The sequence below is a fragment of the Oncorhynchus mykiss genome, chromosome 2 (genome assembly GCF_057628025.1).
Source record: "Oncorhynchus mykiss isolate SJ-2025 chromosome 2, ASM5762802v1, whole genome shotgun sequence".
Taxonomy (NCBI): domain Eukaryota; kingdom Metazoa; phylum Chordata; class Actinopteri; order Salmoniformes; family Salmonidae; genus Oncorhynchus; species Oncorhynchus mykiss.
Window position 1 is genome coordinate 38,244,188 of NC_143023.1, and position 18,677 is coordinate 38,262,864.

General features: G+C 41.6%; 1 protein-coding gene across 1 annotated transcript; it reads left to right on the forward strand.

Annotated features, from left to right (window-relative positions):
• Positions 1–3,571: 3,571 nt before the first annotated feature.
• LOC110489224 (protein lin-28 homolog A-like) lies at positions 3,572–16,130 on the forward strand. Its single transcript, XM_036947871.2, has 3 exons — positions 3,572–3,746; positions 10,594–10,778; positions 14,847–16,130. Exons 1-3 carry the CDS (start codon positions 3,669–3,671, stop codon positions 15,064–15,066), a joined length of 483 nt encoding a protein of 160 aa, XP_036803766.2. The 5' UTR covers positions 3,572–3,668; the 3' UTR covers positions 15,067–16,130.
• The last annotated feature ends 2,547 nt before the right edge of the window (positions 16,131–18,677 follow it).

Consider the following 18,677-nt stretch of genomic DNA (forward strand, 5'->3'; position numbering starts at 1 on the left):
AACCATTGGCCTACATAAGAAAACTCTCTTAGGCCCAGCAATCAAGAATACATTAAAACGTTTATTGAATTCTGTGAACCTCAACCTCTCTCCTTCGTTTAAACCACTTGTCTTGGTTATCTTTTCAACGACGATGTTTCAAATACCCACAAGGGGTCGTGGTGATAAGGATATCTAACACAGCCAAATGTTGAATCTAAAAATGGTTTATCTCTTCCTGAAACACATTTCCCTGACACTTTTATGTTTTTAACACGATTGTAAAAAAAAAAGTTAGCAAATTAACACTGCAGGGATTATTTTAACAGCATAACTTCATTATAATAAAGTATTATGTCATTTTCGTTCATATCATTGGTATATTCATTAAATAATGGGCAGATATATAATAAATACAATGGTAATAATACAAATAATTACTGTTGTATTATTATATTTGTACTATATTTTAAGCATCATAATTAGTATTATTATATAACTACTAGGCCTACACCACCTCAGAGCGAGGTCAATTAGAGCTTAAATAAGGGGAGTTATTTGGTTTATTTTTGCTTCATTAATCATTCTACAAGGAAAACAGTCAACAAGAGATTAACATTTGTGATCAATCATCATCGACCTGGGAATTCGTTATACCAGATAGGCCTGTTTTTTCATGCCACAATTCCAGAAGAGGTGTATGCTGGAGGCAATTGTTTCGTTTGCGTCGTTTCGGTTTTATTTCTTTAGGCTACTCTTCGAACTTCCTGATGAAGATTTGACTATGAATTGAATCAAAAAAAATCCACTGGCTACATCAAAATGCAGTGATTTGATGATGACCGAGCCAAACATCTTCGTAGCCATCCAGTCCCATTCCCCTCCCCCTCCCATGCGTCACCTCAAATGAACCACAACTGGTTGACTTACCTCTCCAAACCAACTTTTTGCATCCATCAGCAACATTGCGACAGCAGCAAAGTGACTGATTACGATGGAACACATTGAGTATTCAATATTAACCCAATCACGTTACACCTAATTTCGTCACCCAATTTCGAAAGCGAAATTGGCCTAGTTATAACATGGAGTTGTTTAGAATAGCATATTATATCCTCTATTATTTAAGGGATATTTATTTAACATAAATTACGCACACATTTGATTTATACATTATAAATTCAACAACTCCCAAATATGGGCCATGTTCGGATGTAATGTTGTATGGTGGGGTTGCAGTTTTCTCTGACCATTTGCGTTGTATTTTTTTAGGCTGTGTGGGGTCGAATTCACACTCAGGACAGAGAGAGGTGGAGGGGGTGGGGGCTCAGGGCTAGCGCCGTGATAAGCAGTGGTGCGGTGGTCTCTCTGAATAAGCAACTCTGCGGTGGTCTTTCTGAATTGTGATTGGTCACTCGACATATGTGGGGCCCTCCAAGATCAGGAACGTGCAATTAATCATGTAGGCTAATTTGGAATCACGTGGACATGACCGAGAGGGTTGGGGTTGGTTGGTGGTAGGAAGAAGATGCTCCCTGGTCTTTTCTATATTGACCAAGTGTGAAAACTGACCAGGGGAAAAAAGACGTGATTCAACTCGGAGCGGGGCCGAGAAGTCCAGGCAAAAACATAGGGGGGGGACAGGGACTGATATAGACAAGCGGGACTGAACATGGCAGATGGTAGGCCAATAATTTGGACTAAAACGCTTTGCTTGGTTATTTGGTTTGACGCTGTAAAGCCAAGAAGTCTCTCTGATGGCAATAGATGAAGAGGTTTAGGGTACTGGGTTACCTTGCATTGTGTTTTAGATCTTGGGTAATTATTCTACAAATTCTTCCCTGTGACCCCCACCCCTCATTGTTTGGGGCAATAAGTTGCCAGACCCTTTTGTTAATTTCGCCCTCCCACTTTCCCCCCGAAGTTGAGCTTTTGCTTTACAGCGCATTTGGCATGAATGTGGGAAACCGTGGGCATTACGCTGCTCGAAAGGGTAAAATGATATCCTACATGGGGGGCTCAGGGCTAGCGCCTTGATAAGCAGTTGGTCTCTCTGCATAAGCAACTGTGCGGTGGTCTCTCTGAATTGTGATTGGTCACTCAACATATGTGGGGCCCTCCAAGATCAGGAACGTGCAATTAATCATGTAGGCTAATTGGGAATCACGTGGACATGACTGAGAGGGTTGGGGTTGGTTGGTGGTAGGAAGATGCTCCCTGGTCCTTTCTATATTGACCAAGTGTGAAAACTGACCAGGGGAGGAATAAAGACGTGATCCAACGCAGAGCGGGGCCCGAGACGTCCAGGCAAAAACACAGGGGGGGACAGGGACTGATATAGGCTAAAGACAAGCGGGACCGAACATGGCAGAAGGTAGGCCAATAATTTGGACTAAAACACTTTGATTGGTTATTTGGATTGAGCTATAAAGCTAAGGAGTCTCTCTGATGGTCATAGATGAAGAGGTTTGGGGGGCTGGCTTACCTTGCATTGTCTTTTAGATCTTGGGTAATTCTTCCACAAATTCTTCCCTGTGACCCCCACCCCTCATTGTTTGGGGCAATACGTTGCCAGACCCTTTTGTTTATTTCGCCCTCCCACTTTCCCCCCGAAGTTGAGCTTTTGCTTTACAGCGCATTTGGCATGAATGTGAGAAACCGTGGGCATTACGCTGCTCGGAAGGGGAAAAGGATATCCTACATTAACTTGGGTGCTTCCTTTGACTCAAGGCGTGAATTGGCAAGATGGGTTCTGTCTCTAACCAGGAATTCCCAGGTTGAGTACAAATCTAACGATATATTGTGTTTAGTGTAGTCTCTGTCTCTAAAGAGATATAGAATGAATTTCAGCTTACGAATGTACAATTGTGTACAGTATGGAACTATGTTCCTTTTTAAATTGCCTAGTCAATACCAAAACATGCTTTATTTTGTTCGCCATGGACTAACTCAAGTTATCGTGTTGTTGACAAAGTAGGCACTTGATAAATGTAAATGTTTATTTTTGTAGACGAATTTACAAATGTAGTCATGTAAATTAAAATTAATTTGTTTTATTTTTACAAGTAACTTTTTTTCTGTCGCACAAACGCAGCTAACAAGAGGTCCATAAGATTCAGTTCAACATAGACTAGCCATTTAAGTGATATATTAGGTTTCGTAATTCGTTTCGTGTTGGCCTGTGTTGTTTCTTCACATACAAGTACACTTAATATATACTCACTATGAGTGTGAAATATATAGATCCTAAGTGTGAAAGATTGAAATATAAGATGGGAGAATAACAAACAATTCTAGCCAGAGTTAGACCTATAGATAATTGTCATTATGGACCCATACAATATTGTTGTTTATGTATTGAAATTATTTGTAGATAGGTCTATATTTAGGCCTATGGATATGATTGGTTACTGATCAAATGAAATCGTAACATATCGATCGGTTTTGCAACGATTTCTCCCCGTTTTCTACCTAAGGGTTATGGATGCGCAAGGAAAGAACCAAGCTGAATGGCAATTTTACGCGCACACTCCTTTCTTGTGTTCTGGTAAATAGTCAAACTAATTTTTTAAAACATATTGTTCGAAATTACAGGAGTCTGCAAGACCGAAGAGGATGAAGGACCAAGCACAGAGGAGGACTCGGAATCTTTCCACGGTGTCGGCGTATGTAAATGGTTCAACGTGCGCATGGGCTTTGGGTTTTTGTCCATGACCAACCGAGAGGGGGTCCCGCTCGAGTCTCCGGTCGATGTGTTCGTCCATCAGGTAAGAGGGGCGCCTTGGTTTTCAAATGAACTGATTTACCGTCTACTTCTCACACCAAATATGTGGTGAATGGTGGTCCACTATACCTTGACACAGAATAACATATTCAGGCAGTTTTCCTTCTCAAACGAGCATGCGTTGCTGGCTTACCATGTGACCTCGTGGTCATGTACAGTGGCGTCCAAAATCACGGACACCCTTGATGAAAATGAGCAATAATGACTGCATAAAATAAATCATTCAAATACTGAGCTATGTTGTATGCAAAAAAAAATAAAACGGAAAGTATGTTATTTTATTCTAATACCATTGTTCAGAGAAATATATATTATTTGTTATTGACCAAATTGGTTTGGGTGATGGCAGGTAGCACAGTGGTTAGCTCATTGGGCCAGTAACCAAATGGTTGCTAGATCGAATCCCCGAGTTGCCAAGAACTTGTTCTTAACTGACTTGCCTAATAAAATATTGAAGGTTTTGCAACCATTTCTCCTGTTTTCTACCCAAGAGTTATTAATGTGTGAGGAAAAACAAGGAAAGAGCTAAGCTGAGTGGCACAGCAGTCTAAGACACTACAGACACCCTGGTAGAAATCCAGGCTGTATTACAACTGGCTGTGATTGGGAGTCCATAGGCAGCACACAATTGGCCCAGCATCGTCTGGGTTTGGCAGGTTTAGGCCGCCATTGTAAATAAGCATTTGGTCTTAACTAACTTGCCTAGTTAAATAAAGGTTTTAAAAAAGTTTACTTTAACAAGTCAAAATAATTGACACCCCTAAAGATTCTTATAAATAATGTAGTCAAAAGATTAGTATTTGGCCCCATATCCCTAGCACCCAATGACTACATCAAGCGTGTGACTCTACAAACTTGTTGGATGCATTTGCAGTTCGTTTTGTTGTGATTCAGAGGGTCAAAGATCATACCCCCAAGACATTCTAACCTCCCCTGTTATTGGTAATAGTGAGAGGTTATCATGTCTTGAGGTTTATGATCTTTGACCCTCTGTAACTTTCTCACTCATCATTATTCACAATTCATCATTTTAACCCCTACCTTTCTGAGATGCAGTGCCTTAGAACGCTGCGTCACTCGGGAGCCTATTGACTGATAAAGGCACTGTATTATGAGCTGTCCTGTTTGCTAAATGAACAAATGAAGAAGGCAGTGGCATAGTGCATATAGCAATAGAAGCACAGTGACATATGCCTCAATGCATTCATACTTGTGGCTTTCAGTTAGTTAATTTTGGCGACCAATTCCATGAGAGTGAATGTCATTCCAGTTCATCTGAATATCATTCTAGCGCACTGCTTGCTATGAATTATATCTGATGGTGTTTGCATGTTTAGGTAAAAAGACAAATAATGTCGGTTTGGCACACTGCCAAGTAGAGATATTTGCTCGATTGGGTGAGCCTGGCTCCCCAATGGGTCGGCCTGGACACACCTTTGCCTTACATGGCTGGGTTTAACATTTAACCTGACCAAATTCACATAGAAGTGTGAGATAAAGATCTGTCATTCTCATTAAAAGCAAGTCTAAGAAGCAGTAGATCAGTTCTATGTGCAGTATTTCTATTCTTCCCATGTTTTTGCGTCATTTACTTTCAGTTTTGTACACCAGCTTCAAACAGCTGAAAATACAATATTTTGGGTTATGGAAAATATATTTCACATTTCACGCTTTAGATGGTACAATGATTCTCTACACTATACAGTGCATTCGGAAAGTATTCACACCCCTTGACTTTTTCCACATTTTGTTATTTACAGCCTTATTCTAATATTGATTTAATAAAACATTTTCCTCATCAATCTACACACAATACCCAATAAAGACAAAGCAAAGACAGGTTTTTAGAAATGTTTGCTCATTTATATTTTTAAAATGTTTTTAAATACAAATGTATTCATGTTTTTAGATTTTTTTTGTGTGCAAATATACTACAATTTATATAGGAACCGCCAGCTGTAGACTTCTTTTTTTTTTTTTAAACAGAAATACTATATTTACATAAGTATTCAGACCCTTTGCTATGAGAATCGAAATTGAGCTCAGGTGCATCCTGTTTCCATTGATCATCCTTGAGATGTTTCCACAACTTGATTGGAGTCCACCTGTGGTAAATTCAATTGATTGGACATGATTTGAATAGGCACACACCTGTCTATATAAGGTCCCACAGTTGACAGTGCACGTTAGAGCAAAAACCAAGCCCTGAGGTCAAATAAATTGTACATAGAGCTCTGAGACAGGATTGTGTTGAGACTCAGATCTGGGGAAGGGTAACAAAAAAATTCATTCTTAAATGGAAGAAGTTTGGAACCACCAAGACTCTTCCTAGAGCTGGCCGCCCAGCCAAACTGAGCAATCGGTGGAGAAGGGCCTTGGTCAAGGAGATGACCAAGAACCTGATGGTCACTCTGACAGGGCTCCAGAGTTCCTCTGCGGAGATGGGAGAACCTTCCAGAAGGACAACCATCTCTGCAGCATTCCACCAATCAGGCCTTTATAGTAGAGTGGCCAGACAGAAGCCACTCCTCAGTAAAAGGCACGTGACAGCCCGCTTGAAATTTGCCAAAAGGCACCTAAAGACTCTCAGACCAGGAGAAACAAGATTCTGTGGTCTGATGAAACCAAGATTGTACTCTTTGGCCTGAATGCCAAGTGTCACGTCTCGAGGAAACCTGGCACCATCCCAAAAAGATGAAAACCTGCTCCTGAGTGCTCAGGCCCTCAGGCTGGGGCGAAGGTTCACCTTCCAACAGGACAACGTCCCTAAGCACACAGCCATGACAATGCAGGAGTGGCTTCGGGACAAGTTTCTGAATGTCCTTGATTGGCCCATCCAGAGCCTGGACTTGAACCTGATCAAAAATCTCCGGAGAGTCCTGAAAATAGCTGTGCAGCGACACTCCCCATCCAACCTGACAGAGCTTGAGAGGATCTGCAGAGAAGAATGGGAGAAACTCCCCAAATACAGGTGTGCCAAGCGTGTAGCATCGTACCCAAGAAGGCTTAAGGCTGTAATCACTGCCTCAATGTGCTTCAACAATCAATGTGCTTCAACAAGGTACTGAGTAACATTTACAAACATTTCTAAAAACCTGTTTTCACTTTGTCATTATGGGGTACTGTGTGTAGATTAATGAGAGAGAAAAAACTATTAAATCTGTTTTAGAATAAGGTTGTAATGTAACAAATGTCGTAAAAGTCAAGGGTTCTGAATACTTTCTGAATGGACTGTATATACATTTGTGCGGACACATTTTTAGAAAGTGATGCAAACGGTTCTCCGCCAGTTCTGTTTGTTTAGACTGTCTAGAGCCTTTAAGGCTCGCACACATTGCGTCGAAGGTGGATCTAGCTTTTGTCTGCCGACAGCACGCAGTGTTTTAGGAACCGCCAGCTGTAGACTTCTGACTGACAATGTTTTTCCTCCGATTCTACATGTAAAATCAGTGCACGTTCGCTTCCCAAATTACATTCAGAAGTGCTAAGTACTCTTGGCCAGCAAACGCAATTTGTGTATCTCAGCCATTACATGTAATTATAACTCTTTACTCCTTTTCAGAACCGCTGCTTTTTGGACCATTTATTTTTTAGACCATTTATTTCAGCTATTTGAACTTTTGATCTGTTGAAATGGCCAGGACTACAATCACACTCCAAATGAATGATTTTGTCCTGACAACCTTTCTTTAATATTAATCTATTTCTCAATAAGTAATTTGTATGACTAAATACTTATTTAATTCTTGTCTTTTGACATCTTACATAGTGACTTCTCCACTGATTTCCTCCCCTAGCCATCAGGGTTCGGGTCAGTTACATTTCATTTGAATTCAGGAAACAAACTGAAATTCCAATTCCAATTTTCCTCAATGCTTGAAAAATTCATAATTAGAATTACAGTTTACTTTTTGAATTGAAATGGAAGTGACCCCAACCCTGCTAGCCATTGTTAGGAAGGCGAGATCACGTGTGTTCAATGTTCATCCATGATGGACGGATGGGCGTTATGGCTATGGTGCATTATGGCAATGGGGCTTTGGCCCCGAAATAAGTCGCTGCATGTCAGGAAGAGAACATGAACTCCTGGGGCCTTCTGGCCATTGTGTGCAGGTGAACAATAGGACCACGCATCCCAATGAAGCATGCTCCTCTCGGCCGTGACCGAGCCCCTCAGCCCCACTTTGTCCTAGCAGCAATCCCTTCCCATTGTCCTCTTTCTCTCTCCTCCTCGTATGTCTTCATTCATCTACCCCACTCTGTTTTCTTCAAGCTAGTATGGAAATAGCCTACAGTAGAGCTTCATATCGCCCTCCAATGCACTTCACCAGGTTGGTAGGGTTTAAGGCCATACTAGGAGTCTCCTTTCTCTTTCCACATGGTATGTTCTCTGTGTTGGGGGTGGATATGGATGGACCTGGAGCGGGGGAGGTCACACGTGTGAGGGGAAGTGAGTTAACGGTCACTGGGGCCAATGTTCAGTGAAGCAGCTTTTTAACTCTGCACTTTTGTCACCCAAATGGAGTTATGGATGACCCATCGTGTGTCCCAGATCTGCTTGTAACTTCACAGCCGATGCTCATCAGTGACCATTAGAGTATTAAGGAACGGTTCACTTTAATGTAATGCTAGATTCTATTGCATTGCTAGTTTTCATTACACAATAGATGCAGTTCTTTGTAGGCCATGTGGCTTGTATCTGAATTAGTGTCCTGGTTAAAATACAATCTATGGCACATCATTTTTTATGCTTTTCTTTTCAAGCTAGCCTAATTGTAACTGTTTAAAGCTTCCCATCAATGCAACTGCACAGTTACACACACACAGTGTTGTTGCTATTTGAAGCAATATGCAGAGAAGGCTGTCAAAGAAGGATAAATCAGATAGTGTCAGTTTCCCATTCACAGATGAATCCTAGTCCTGGACTTAAAAGCATCTTCAATTGATTGAGCTTGCTTTTTTAGTCCAGGACTAGGCTCATTCTGGGTCTGGGAATCCCACCCCCTGGTCTTTAAATATATCCTTAAGATTTCCTCAAATGATATAAGATCGTCCCAGTCTGACAAAGGCAGCCATTGACATTTCAGGAGAGGAAACCCTCTGTGGTGAGCATGGCTGATGTCTTTCCGCTCCTAAATTGGGTCCAGGAACCGAGACAAATGGCACTTGGTGCCTAGGAAATACCAAAATGAGGCGGCATAGCCGTCAGTCTGGTCCTGACGCCGACCTGAGCATGAGAGAAATAATTGGGTTTTTGGCTCTACAATTGTGGAATTCTGTTTGCAGCACAATATTGATCACCCTATAATGGTGAAGTTCTCAAAGGTTAGTTGAAACTTCATTGCTAATCATATCAAAATCAACGATGCCTGCTGCCCGGTTGCAGATATACCATACCACCAATCCAAAAGCTATTTTGGAGGGTTCTTGTTTTACCCAGGCTGCCTCTGGCATGACCCCTTAATGCACAGCACGTTCCCCTTTTTCATAGCCTCCCCTTTCCTCCCTCCATTTCTTCATCACTCCCTCCCTAATTTTTTTTTTATCTCATGGCTGAACGTCTCTCTGCGGAACAGAGCTGCCTGGGTCAACTGAGGTGAAGGCAGCAGAATGGGATCTGGAAAAAAATTGTAGGATACTGTAGCTAAAGTACTGGGTCGTATTAATTTGTCACCAATGAAACAGAATGGGACTATTTCAGTTTTCCACTTCATAACGTTTAAAACGTTCTCTGTTGTCTGCAGGTACACGAAACCTGGTTTGATGTTAGCATAGTCTTTAGCGTTAATCTTAGGATCATGGTGCTGATTGTGTCCCTACTCTTGAGCTTTGAGTGTATTGATTCCATTCTAAATGTGTCACATTTTAGTGAAACAATCGATCAATTATTGAATCAAAGCATGCAGGTACCTATCATTTGGAGTGAGAATGTGTTAATTCTCAACTTATCTGTGTATCTCTCTGCCAAACAACCATCCAAGGAATGTCTCCCTGACCCACCCCACCCCCAACCCTATCCTTCCCAGCAAGAATCCTGCAGTGGTGGTTAGTGTGTTAGTGGTCCTTTGTGATGTAGTTGGGAAGAGGGGTTGGGGGTAGGGGACGTAGTTGTGCGGAATGCAGGTCCTTTGGCAGAGGGGGATGGGTGAAGGTTATCACATCAGGTTTACCACTCAAACACAGGAGACTCACAGGCCACTGTGGCCAGTGTTGGGCAACAGACCAATGCAGGCTAGTGGGGGGGGGGGGGGGGGGAGACAAATAGTCTGTCCGACAATAAGAGGCTTTGTAGTTTATTTATGAGGTGAGACAGAATGATCAACAGTCAGGAGACTTAGGACAGCTGCCTGATAGCTCCTATCTCTGTCCGAAAAGGTTGAAGATAGCATAGTGTTCTCCCTTGGTTGACTATTAGTTGATTTGTTAGCTGATGCTGTAAGGTTTTTGTGATTGCGTCACTGTTGATTTGGAACATATCACGCAGCAAGACTTCAGTTCTTAAGATCTGTTCGTAAGAATGTGTAACGACTAAACAAATCCTCCAAGATATGTTTGAAATGCCCCCTGGAAAGTGTTCAAAATGTGATATTTGATATGGCCTCTAAAAGGTTACAGGGCCGTGTTCACAAGAGTCTCAAAGTAGGACTGCTAATAAAGGATTGTTTTTTCCTTTTAGATCATAATGAATAGACTTATTGGGCAGGGGGAGCTGATCCTAGATTAGCACTCCTACTCTGAGATTCATTTGGAAAGGAAGGGGCACAGGAATGAAGGTGAAACTGCTAACACTATTCTGACGGTTCTTTCTCCTGTCTTTCTCTCCCATCCAGAGTAAGCTTCACATGGAGGGCTTCCGCAGCTTGAAGGAGGGCGAGGCAGTCGAGTTCACCTTCAAGAAGTCAGCCAAAGGCCTGGAGTCCCAGAGAGTCACTGGGCCAGAGGGCACACACTGTGTGGGCAGCGAGAGGAGACCCAAAGGCAAGAGCATCCAGAAACGGCACTCCAAAGGAGATAGGTGAGTGCCTGCCTTGTATGCACACTCTGTCTGTACATCAAATGGGGATAAGGTATACACTAAACTGTACACACTGAAACAGAAAAATATGATCAGATAAGCAACCATGTATATATTAATCTTACACACATACCACATCTATGTGTACCATAGTAGGGTTCTAACATTCTCAAAAGATGGTGGCCCAAAGTATTTTCTTTATTGTGGTTGGATCTCACATCTGCAATGGTCCATCCATTTTGGATATGATTCAAAATGGTGTTTCAGTTTTATCCCGTTCCGGCCTCTTCTTCTTTTCCTTGACCCCTGGCCGTGGTTAGGGTCACACAGGCAGGCTTGACGTGTGACCTGGATCAATAGCTGTTTAATTCTGGACGTCCCTTGTGGAGTTACACGCAGTGGTTCTCTCTTGGAAAACCTTTTCCCAACCTCTTCCACAGAATGTGTTTTTGTGGTGGTAACCTGAACTGGCAACATGAATGTTTCTGAATCTCTGTAGATGTGGATTATAATTATCCTGTCATTACAGTTTAGAACTAGTAAAATATTACACATTTAATGCAAGGTGTTTTTATTTACAAAAAAAAAGCTTTATTTAAGTTGGCAAGTGTTTGGTGTTGAAATAATGTTATAAGACCAATTTACAAAAATACGAGTTGTTTGGGCTTGTCCCTGTAAAATAACCCTTAATGGTTCTAGGTAGAACAATCTCCATTCTCACCCTGATTATATTCTGGGCCTAATCACAACTGACAGGACGCCACATTGATACCCCTCTCTAACCCATCACAATATCCACAACGGACAAAGGACCAACAATGTTGGCCCGCCTCTCACTTTTACTTTACGATGAGAAAAAGTGAAGGGATTTGTGCATTTTAAATGGAATGCATTATGCAAGTAGTGGGGAATGGAAACTTTTGCATAAAAAAGTTTCTAAGTTTCATAATGCATCCATTTAAAATGCACAAATCCCTTCACTTTTTCTCACCATAAAGTAAAAGTGAGAGGCGGGCCAACATTGTGGGTCCTTTGTCCGTTGTGGATATTGTGATGGGTTAGAGAGGGGTATCAATGTGGCCCCCTGCCAGTTGTGATTAGGCCCAGAGTATAGTCAGGGTGAGAATGGAGATTGTTACGGCCTCAAAGAGTCCCAGGAGGCCTGTGGCGCACGATTCACTCTCCCAAGACTATGCTAGTCCTTATAAGAGGAATCATATGGGGCCAACTCCAACATTTTCAATGGAGAATAAGACAAACTGTTTTATGTCTTGAAGAGTAGCCAGTACATAGGTCTAAGATTCTAAATGATTTTTGTTAATATTCTTTATTAGGTGGCGGTGTTTGCATGGGATTAGAAACAGAGGACCCTGGCACTCATTTCACCAGTGTTATCTGGACTCTCCATATTTCTTAAAATATGGCCAAAATCAGCCACAATTTATTTTCTGATTCCATCGTAAGGCTTCCGAGCCGAAACAGTTCGGAAGAGTTCGTGCATATATTACGACGACATTTCGTGACGTTTTTGTTCATTTTGGACTTCGGTAAGGGTTTTTTCGGTTGTACGAAATGTTTTCTTGAGACAATCTGAAGTCAGTAGCCGAAGTCTAAGCCCCTTCATCGGCGATTGGTCAACAGTAAGGATTCCTCAGTAAAGCCTTTGTTGTCATTGAACAAGAGACGACTCGTTTTCATGCACTTTTTTATTTTATTGAGAAATACTGTACCAAACATCTTAGTTGGATGTAAAATTGCACGACTAAGATCTCCTCTGCAAAAATGTCAAAATCAATGACAGATTTCTTGCGTTATCTTAGATTAATATGGACTATTTTGAGGAAGTGTACTGACTACGGTGACTCAAAATGGACAAACAGTTCTATTGCCATGACATTTTTTTTAAGTGAAGGTATTTCAAGGTAGTATGCGAGCACACGTGTTCGGTTCGCCAAGCCGACTTCGGCAAGTTGCCAGCCGAACTGAAGCATGCTGACGCATTTAGTAGGTATATATGATGCAGGGAGGGAAGAAAAACCCTGTCCATTTAATTGATAACAGATGTAGGCGCCCGAGAGGGGGTTAGAGGTCACGGTAACCATGGCAGCCGCGTATGGCTAAAATATAGGGGGTTAGGGTTGCGGGGGTTAGAGAGGACTGCGGGGGTCAGAGTTGGGAGATCATTGCTGTGGCTTTTTAGACAAAGGACCACTTCCCTTTTCCGGCACGCGCTCCATAATCGATGTTGAGACAGTTGGGCCATGACACCAACCCAACGGCCAGTGGTACAAAGAAGCAACTGACCTCCTTGAGCCTCCCCTGACCAAGCCTCATCTACATCATTGGAGGAAGGGGGTCCTTAATAGCTCCTCAGTGGCACAAGCAGCGGTGACAGCCCCAATGCCACTGCCCATCTGTCAGCCGCCCCTGGACGCGTGGCTATTCTATAGGTCCTGTTTAAACCAGCTATCAAAGGAAGGCTACTCTTAAGGCTACCATTGACCCTAACCCTTCTGCGTGGACTGTGATACTCTGTGTATGTTCTATGGCGAATGAATATAATTGATGTAGCTAAAAAGACCTCATTGCAGCAAAGTACTGTGGACAAAGAATGAAAAGGGTGATTCATTTGTTCATTTGTAGATGAGACCATTCAAAGTAACAAATAGCCTACTGAAACATACAGACAGAACATGCTTTTATAAATAGCGTACGTCCTGTAGAAAAGAGTTGCATGCTGTTATGTTCAATTTACATTTGCACATGGGGTAGAACAAAGATCATTTGCACTTTTTAACCCACTTTTAACCCTGTTCACATGAAAAGGATGGTCATAGGCAGTGCTAGAGGCGTCACTACAGACCCTGGTCCGATTCCAGGCTGTATCATGATTGGGAGTCCCATAGAGCGGTGCACAATTGGCCCAGTGTCGTTAGGGTTTGGCCGGGGTAGGCCGTCATTGTAAATAAGAATTTGTTCTTAACTGACTTGCGTAGTTAAATAAAGGTTAAATAAATCCAATAAATAAATAAGCCACTGCATGGTACTGGCCAGAGTTCTTATTTGGCTGCTGCAGCACTGGCCTAACTGGCATATGCTGCCCTCTTGTGGATTGCAGGTGACAGCGCATCCCACTCAATACAAGATCAGGGGACATATGTAGGGAAAGGAGGGATGCCTAGTCAGGTACAACTGAATGCATTCAACTGAAATGTGTCTAACGCATTTAACTCAACCCCTCTGACTCAGAGAGGTGCGGGGGGGGTTAACTGCCATGCACAGGGGCAGAACGACAGATTTTTACCTTGATCCACTAACCCTTCGGTTACTGGCCCAACGCTCCTATCAAATGTAGGATCTTAATTTGAACCAGTGTGCTTAAGCAGGAAAATAATCCTGCAGCAAGGGCTCCCGAGTGGCGCAGCGGTCTAAGGCACTACATCTCAGTACAAGTGGTGTCGCTACAGTCCCTGGTTCAAATTCAGTCTGTATCACATCTGGCCATGATTGGGAATCCCAAAGGGTGGCGCACAATTGTCCCAGCGTTGTCTGTGGTAGGCTGTCATTGTAAATAAGAATTTGTTCTCAACTGACTTGCCTAGTTAAAGTTGGATTACAATTACTGGACATTTTTGAAGGTGTTGATATACATTTTTCTTAAGGGAAAATCAAAGTCTGAAATTTCAAACTGGAAATGACAAACTTCAGAAGCCTTTTCAAACCTCAAATACACAATACATTTTTTTTTACATTGCAGGAAGGTTCTCCTTTAACAGGGTGCTCAAATGAAGATCCTACATCTGTAGGATCAGGTCCTCACTCACTGTCCATACAATTCATATTCATTGTGATATAAATGCTAAGCTGATCCTAAATCAGCACCCCTGATCTGCAACGCTTGATACATATGGCCCAGTCCTACATTTATCAGCTTGGGATCAGTTTGAGCAAGGCGAGGTTCAGAATTGCTGACCGTCACATAATGAGTAGTTATTTGAGATGCAAGATTTGCAGATCAGTGATTCTGTGCAGTGTCTTCAATGTCAAACACGGCGTCTTGTTTTTTAGGTGCTACAACTGTGGAGGCCTGGACCACCATGCCAAGGAGTGCAAGTTGCCACCCCAGCCTAAGAAGTGCCATTTCTGCCAGAGCATTGCCCACATGGTCGCCAACTGCCCAATCAAAGCACAGCAGTCCTCGCCACGTTCTCAGGGAAAGCCCTCCTCCTTGAAAGGAGACGAGGAGGAACACGGCCACTCGCCCCCGTCCCCCGTGAGCTCTGATTGAACGAGGAGACGCAGGAAGGAAGCTGGGGGAAGCACAGAAGCCAATCAAACTGCTTTACTGGAAAGATGGCCGCTAAGTTTCCTTTCAACTATATAAGATGCTTTTGGAACTACCTCAGGTTTTTGTAAACAAAACGATCATGAAGAAAGAATGTACTGAAGTTAATATTTTTTTGGTGTAACACTCACAAATACAGCTGTATTATTATAGCACTCAGGAAATATTTGTAAAAATGTATGGAACCACTAATGAGGGGTTTAAACTTGTAATGGCACATCACATATTACTTTGATGTCTTTATAGAATAGAAAGTTGTTTAATTTTTACAGAGCAGATAATGAGAAACCATGCCAATCACACTGGCATGCTACTATACCAAACTCACCAGGAAGCTTAAAATCACAGTGTCAAGTAGATAGCTAAACACTTTTGCTGCCTTACAACTTCTTGACTTTCCTGATTGTTACACCCCACTATATCCGACAAAGAAAGAGTTGTGACACTACACCTCTGCAAATGAATGTTAGTCTCATGGGTGGTAATGGGTGGGTACATATGAACCGACAGGGTATTGGGTAATAGCTAGAGGCAATGTATTGGTGGCTGCCAATATTGTAAGTGACCATCCAGATGTCCTGGGGACAAATTAATGTCAAACCAAATAGTATGACTTCTATGGCCAGCTTCTGGTTGTTGTTGTTGCGTAACTTCTTTATGTTGGGCCGGCACAATGCTGTCTCTTAGGTACTCATTCTCCCTCGTGGTACATGTCTGATCTGCTGCTGCTACATTACAACCAGACACTTAGACCCTACAGATGTAGGATCTTAATTTGATCACTCTTTTGTTGCTGAGAATTTTCCAGCACAGCAGGAAATGCAGCTTGTAGTGCATTCAAGGATTCTAAAGTTTGTAATTTCCACTTGAAAATGTCACACTTAATTTGCCCTAAAGAAAAATGTATCAACCCTTATAAAAAAATGTCCATTAATTTATAATCCACATAATAAATCACATTTCCTGTTGCTGCAGGATTATTTTCCTGCAGTAGCAAACTGATCTTACATCTGTATAATCAACTTGATCATCCTCTGCTTAGACTACATACATCAGCATTTGGAATTGAGCCACTGACTCCAGTAATCACACCAATACCTATGAAATGTTTCAAACATAAGTAATTTACCATGTAGAAATCACATGCAAGATTTGAATGGATTATTGAGGTTGATTCAGGAACCTACATAATCATACTTGTCTCGTTTATACTTGACAGTCAAAGCAGCAGCAGCAGCATCCGGCGTTAAAGTAGGAGCAACAAATGTTTTATTCAGTGTCGTCAATTACTAGGTACCTACCTATTTAAGACATTGTCTCCAAGGAGCTTGTGGGGACTATACAGGAACACCACAGTTGTAGTCACAAGGCACCAGAACGGAAGAGAACGGACTGAAACAGGGAGGGAATACCAGAATTTGCCCAATAAGAAATGCTTGTTTTCGTTTGTTGCGAATCATTTCTGCTACCGTGCACTAATGAATGTCGACCCAGCCCTGCATGGAGGTGCATTTAGAGCTAGCTAAGCCATTCAGCCGTACTCCCGTTTTACAGGAGAAGCTGAAAGACAGACCTCCAACATCCAATTAATATATATTTAGAATTATTATGGAGCCTTTTTAAAATAGTCCTTGTTATTTATTTGTATCTAAATTGCGCTGCAGCTTCTCCTCATATTCAGGTTTAGGTCACTCTGTGATAGCCTGGTCCCGGCTCTGTTTGTGATGTCTTTCCAACTCCTATTGTCATTGTTACGCCAAACAAATACAGATCTAGGACCCGGTTAACTGTGACGGGTTTTCCATTACATACCAGACATCAGATATCTTAGCCACTCATGTCTGCCTTTATCTTGTTCAATGCTGTTTGAGTTTAAAGGGACGTAACACCCAAAATCTAAGTTTGTCAAATACCTCAAAGGGGTCTTCTGTTGAGGTAAGTCCATGTCCCAGGCAAGTTTTATATCCAGCTATGCCATAATCCAAAATGGAATTGCAGTGCTTATCTTTTCCATTAATTTGGGGTTGAGGCATATAGCTGGATCTATACCACCAATGGCAAAGGATGTGCATTCATCTTGATATAAGACAACTTTTGTGGTCTAAAAATATCGGGACAAATTTTATGACCTTTTTAATTATTTTGTTCTCTTTACTTTGCCTTGTATGATTTACTGCTACGCACAATTAGCTTTCCAGCGATGTTGTGTTGTGAATCTTCTCTTTTTTATCTATGCCAAAACCAATGTCACTCTGCACTAATCATGTAGGAGATACATTATTCTATTCTATTCAGTTTAATCTTATGAATATGTGTTCCATATTTTTATATTTTGATTTACACGATACTTTTGTGTGTAGGTGGTGAACGAAACGTGTATATATAACCTCCACTCAGGCTTGTCTCTCAGGAATCACACATCTGAAAACTCAGGGAATACTTCAGATTTTTTTCAAAGGCTTGGAAGGGGATATGGATGGGATTGGGGTGCAATGTTTCTCTATATTAGTTGTATGTGTGCAGTGAAAGACAAGGGAGTGTTCCGGTGCCAAATCAAAGTGCATGACAATAAAATGGTAGAGGACCCCCGGGTCCAGAATGTCTCGGCATAACAGCAAAACTCTCTTTTTCTCTAATCCGCACAAAATGCTTTAAAATGCCAGTTAATCATGAAGAATAAAACAAAATCTTGGTGTCCTTAAAACTAGTCTTAAAATGTTTTGACATGTGAGACTATATGAGTTGTTATTACACACGATATTATATACTCATACCGTGTCAACATATCTAATACCACACCTGCTGATGTTCTCTATTATTTTTCCCTACATAATAATACGCCATGATAGGCCTGTAATATTCCTCTAGTATTGTATTTTTCCCTCTATACTTGTTGTTGATGGGGGAATTTAGGAGAATATTGTTACCATGTTAAGGGATTGGGTTAGTAGCATTATACACATTGGGGTTGTCTCGTCTCAGTACGTGGCTCAAGCATGGTATTTCAGACTATCAATGACTAATCCCAGATTGTTGTTATTGGGTGATGGGATACATTATTTTCCGAGTCACACTGTTTAAGTTAAGTGGTACATGTTTTAACTCAGGATTTTGTGGTGAAAGTACACGTTCATTGATTCAGTCATGTGGGACTATAGCGCACATAGAACATCTGTATAATAGGAGTCAAGTTCTTTTAAATGAACATTTGTACTTGCCGGGTTTAGAAAATGTTGCAGTGCGAATGAATGCTGATTGCCATGGATGAGCTACACGTATACCCTTCCCATTAAAAATGAGACACACACCCACGTGTAATTTTGCTCATCTCTGGTTAGTGAGCCCTCGGATGATTCAATTACATCAGAGTTGTTTCACAATGTATCACTCTCTACGACGTCTCAAATACTCCACTGTGGACTGATGAAAAGTAATATTACTCATTTCTGCAGAGGACATTGCTTAGATCATAACACTGTTTCACTGTTCTGGACTAGCAGAAATAAGCAATGCGAGTGCCAAACTGAATGAATATAATGTAAACAAAATGTTGT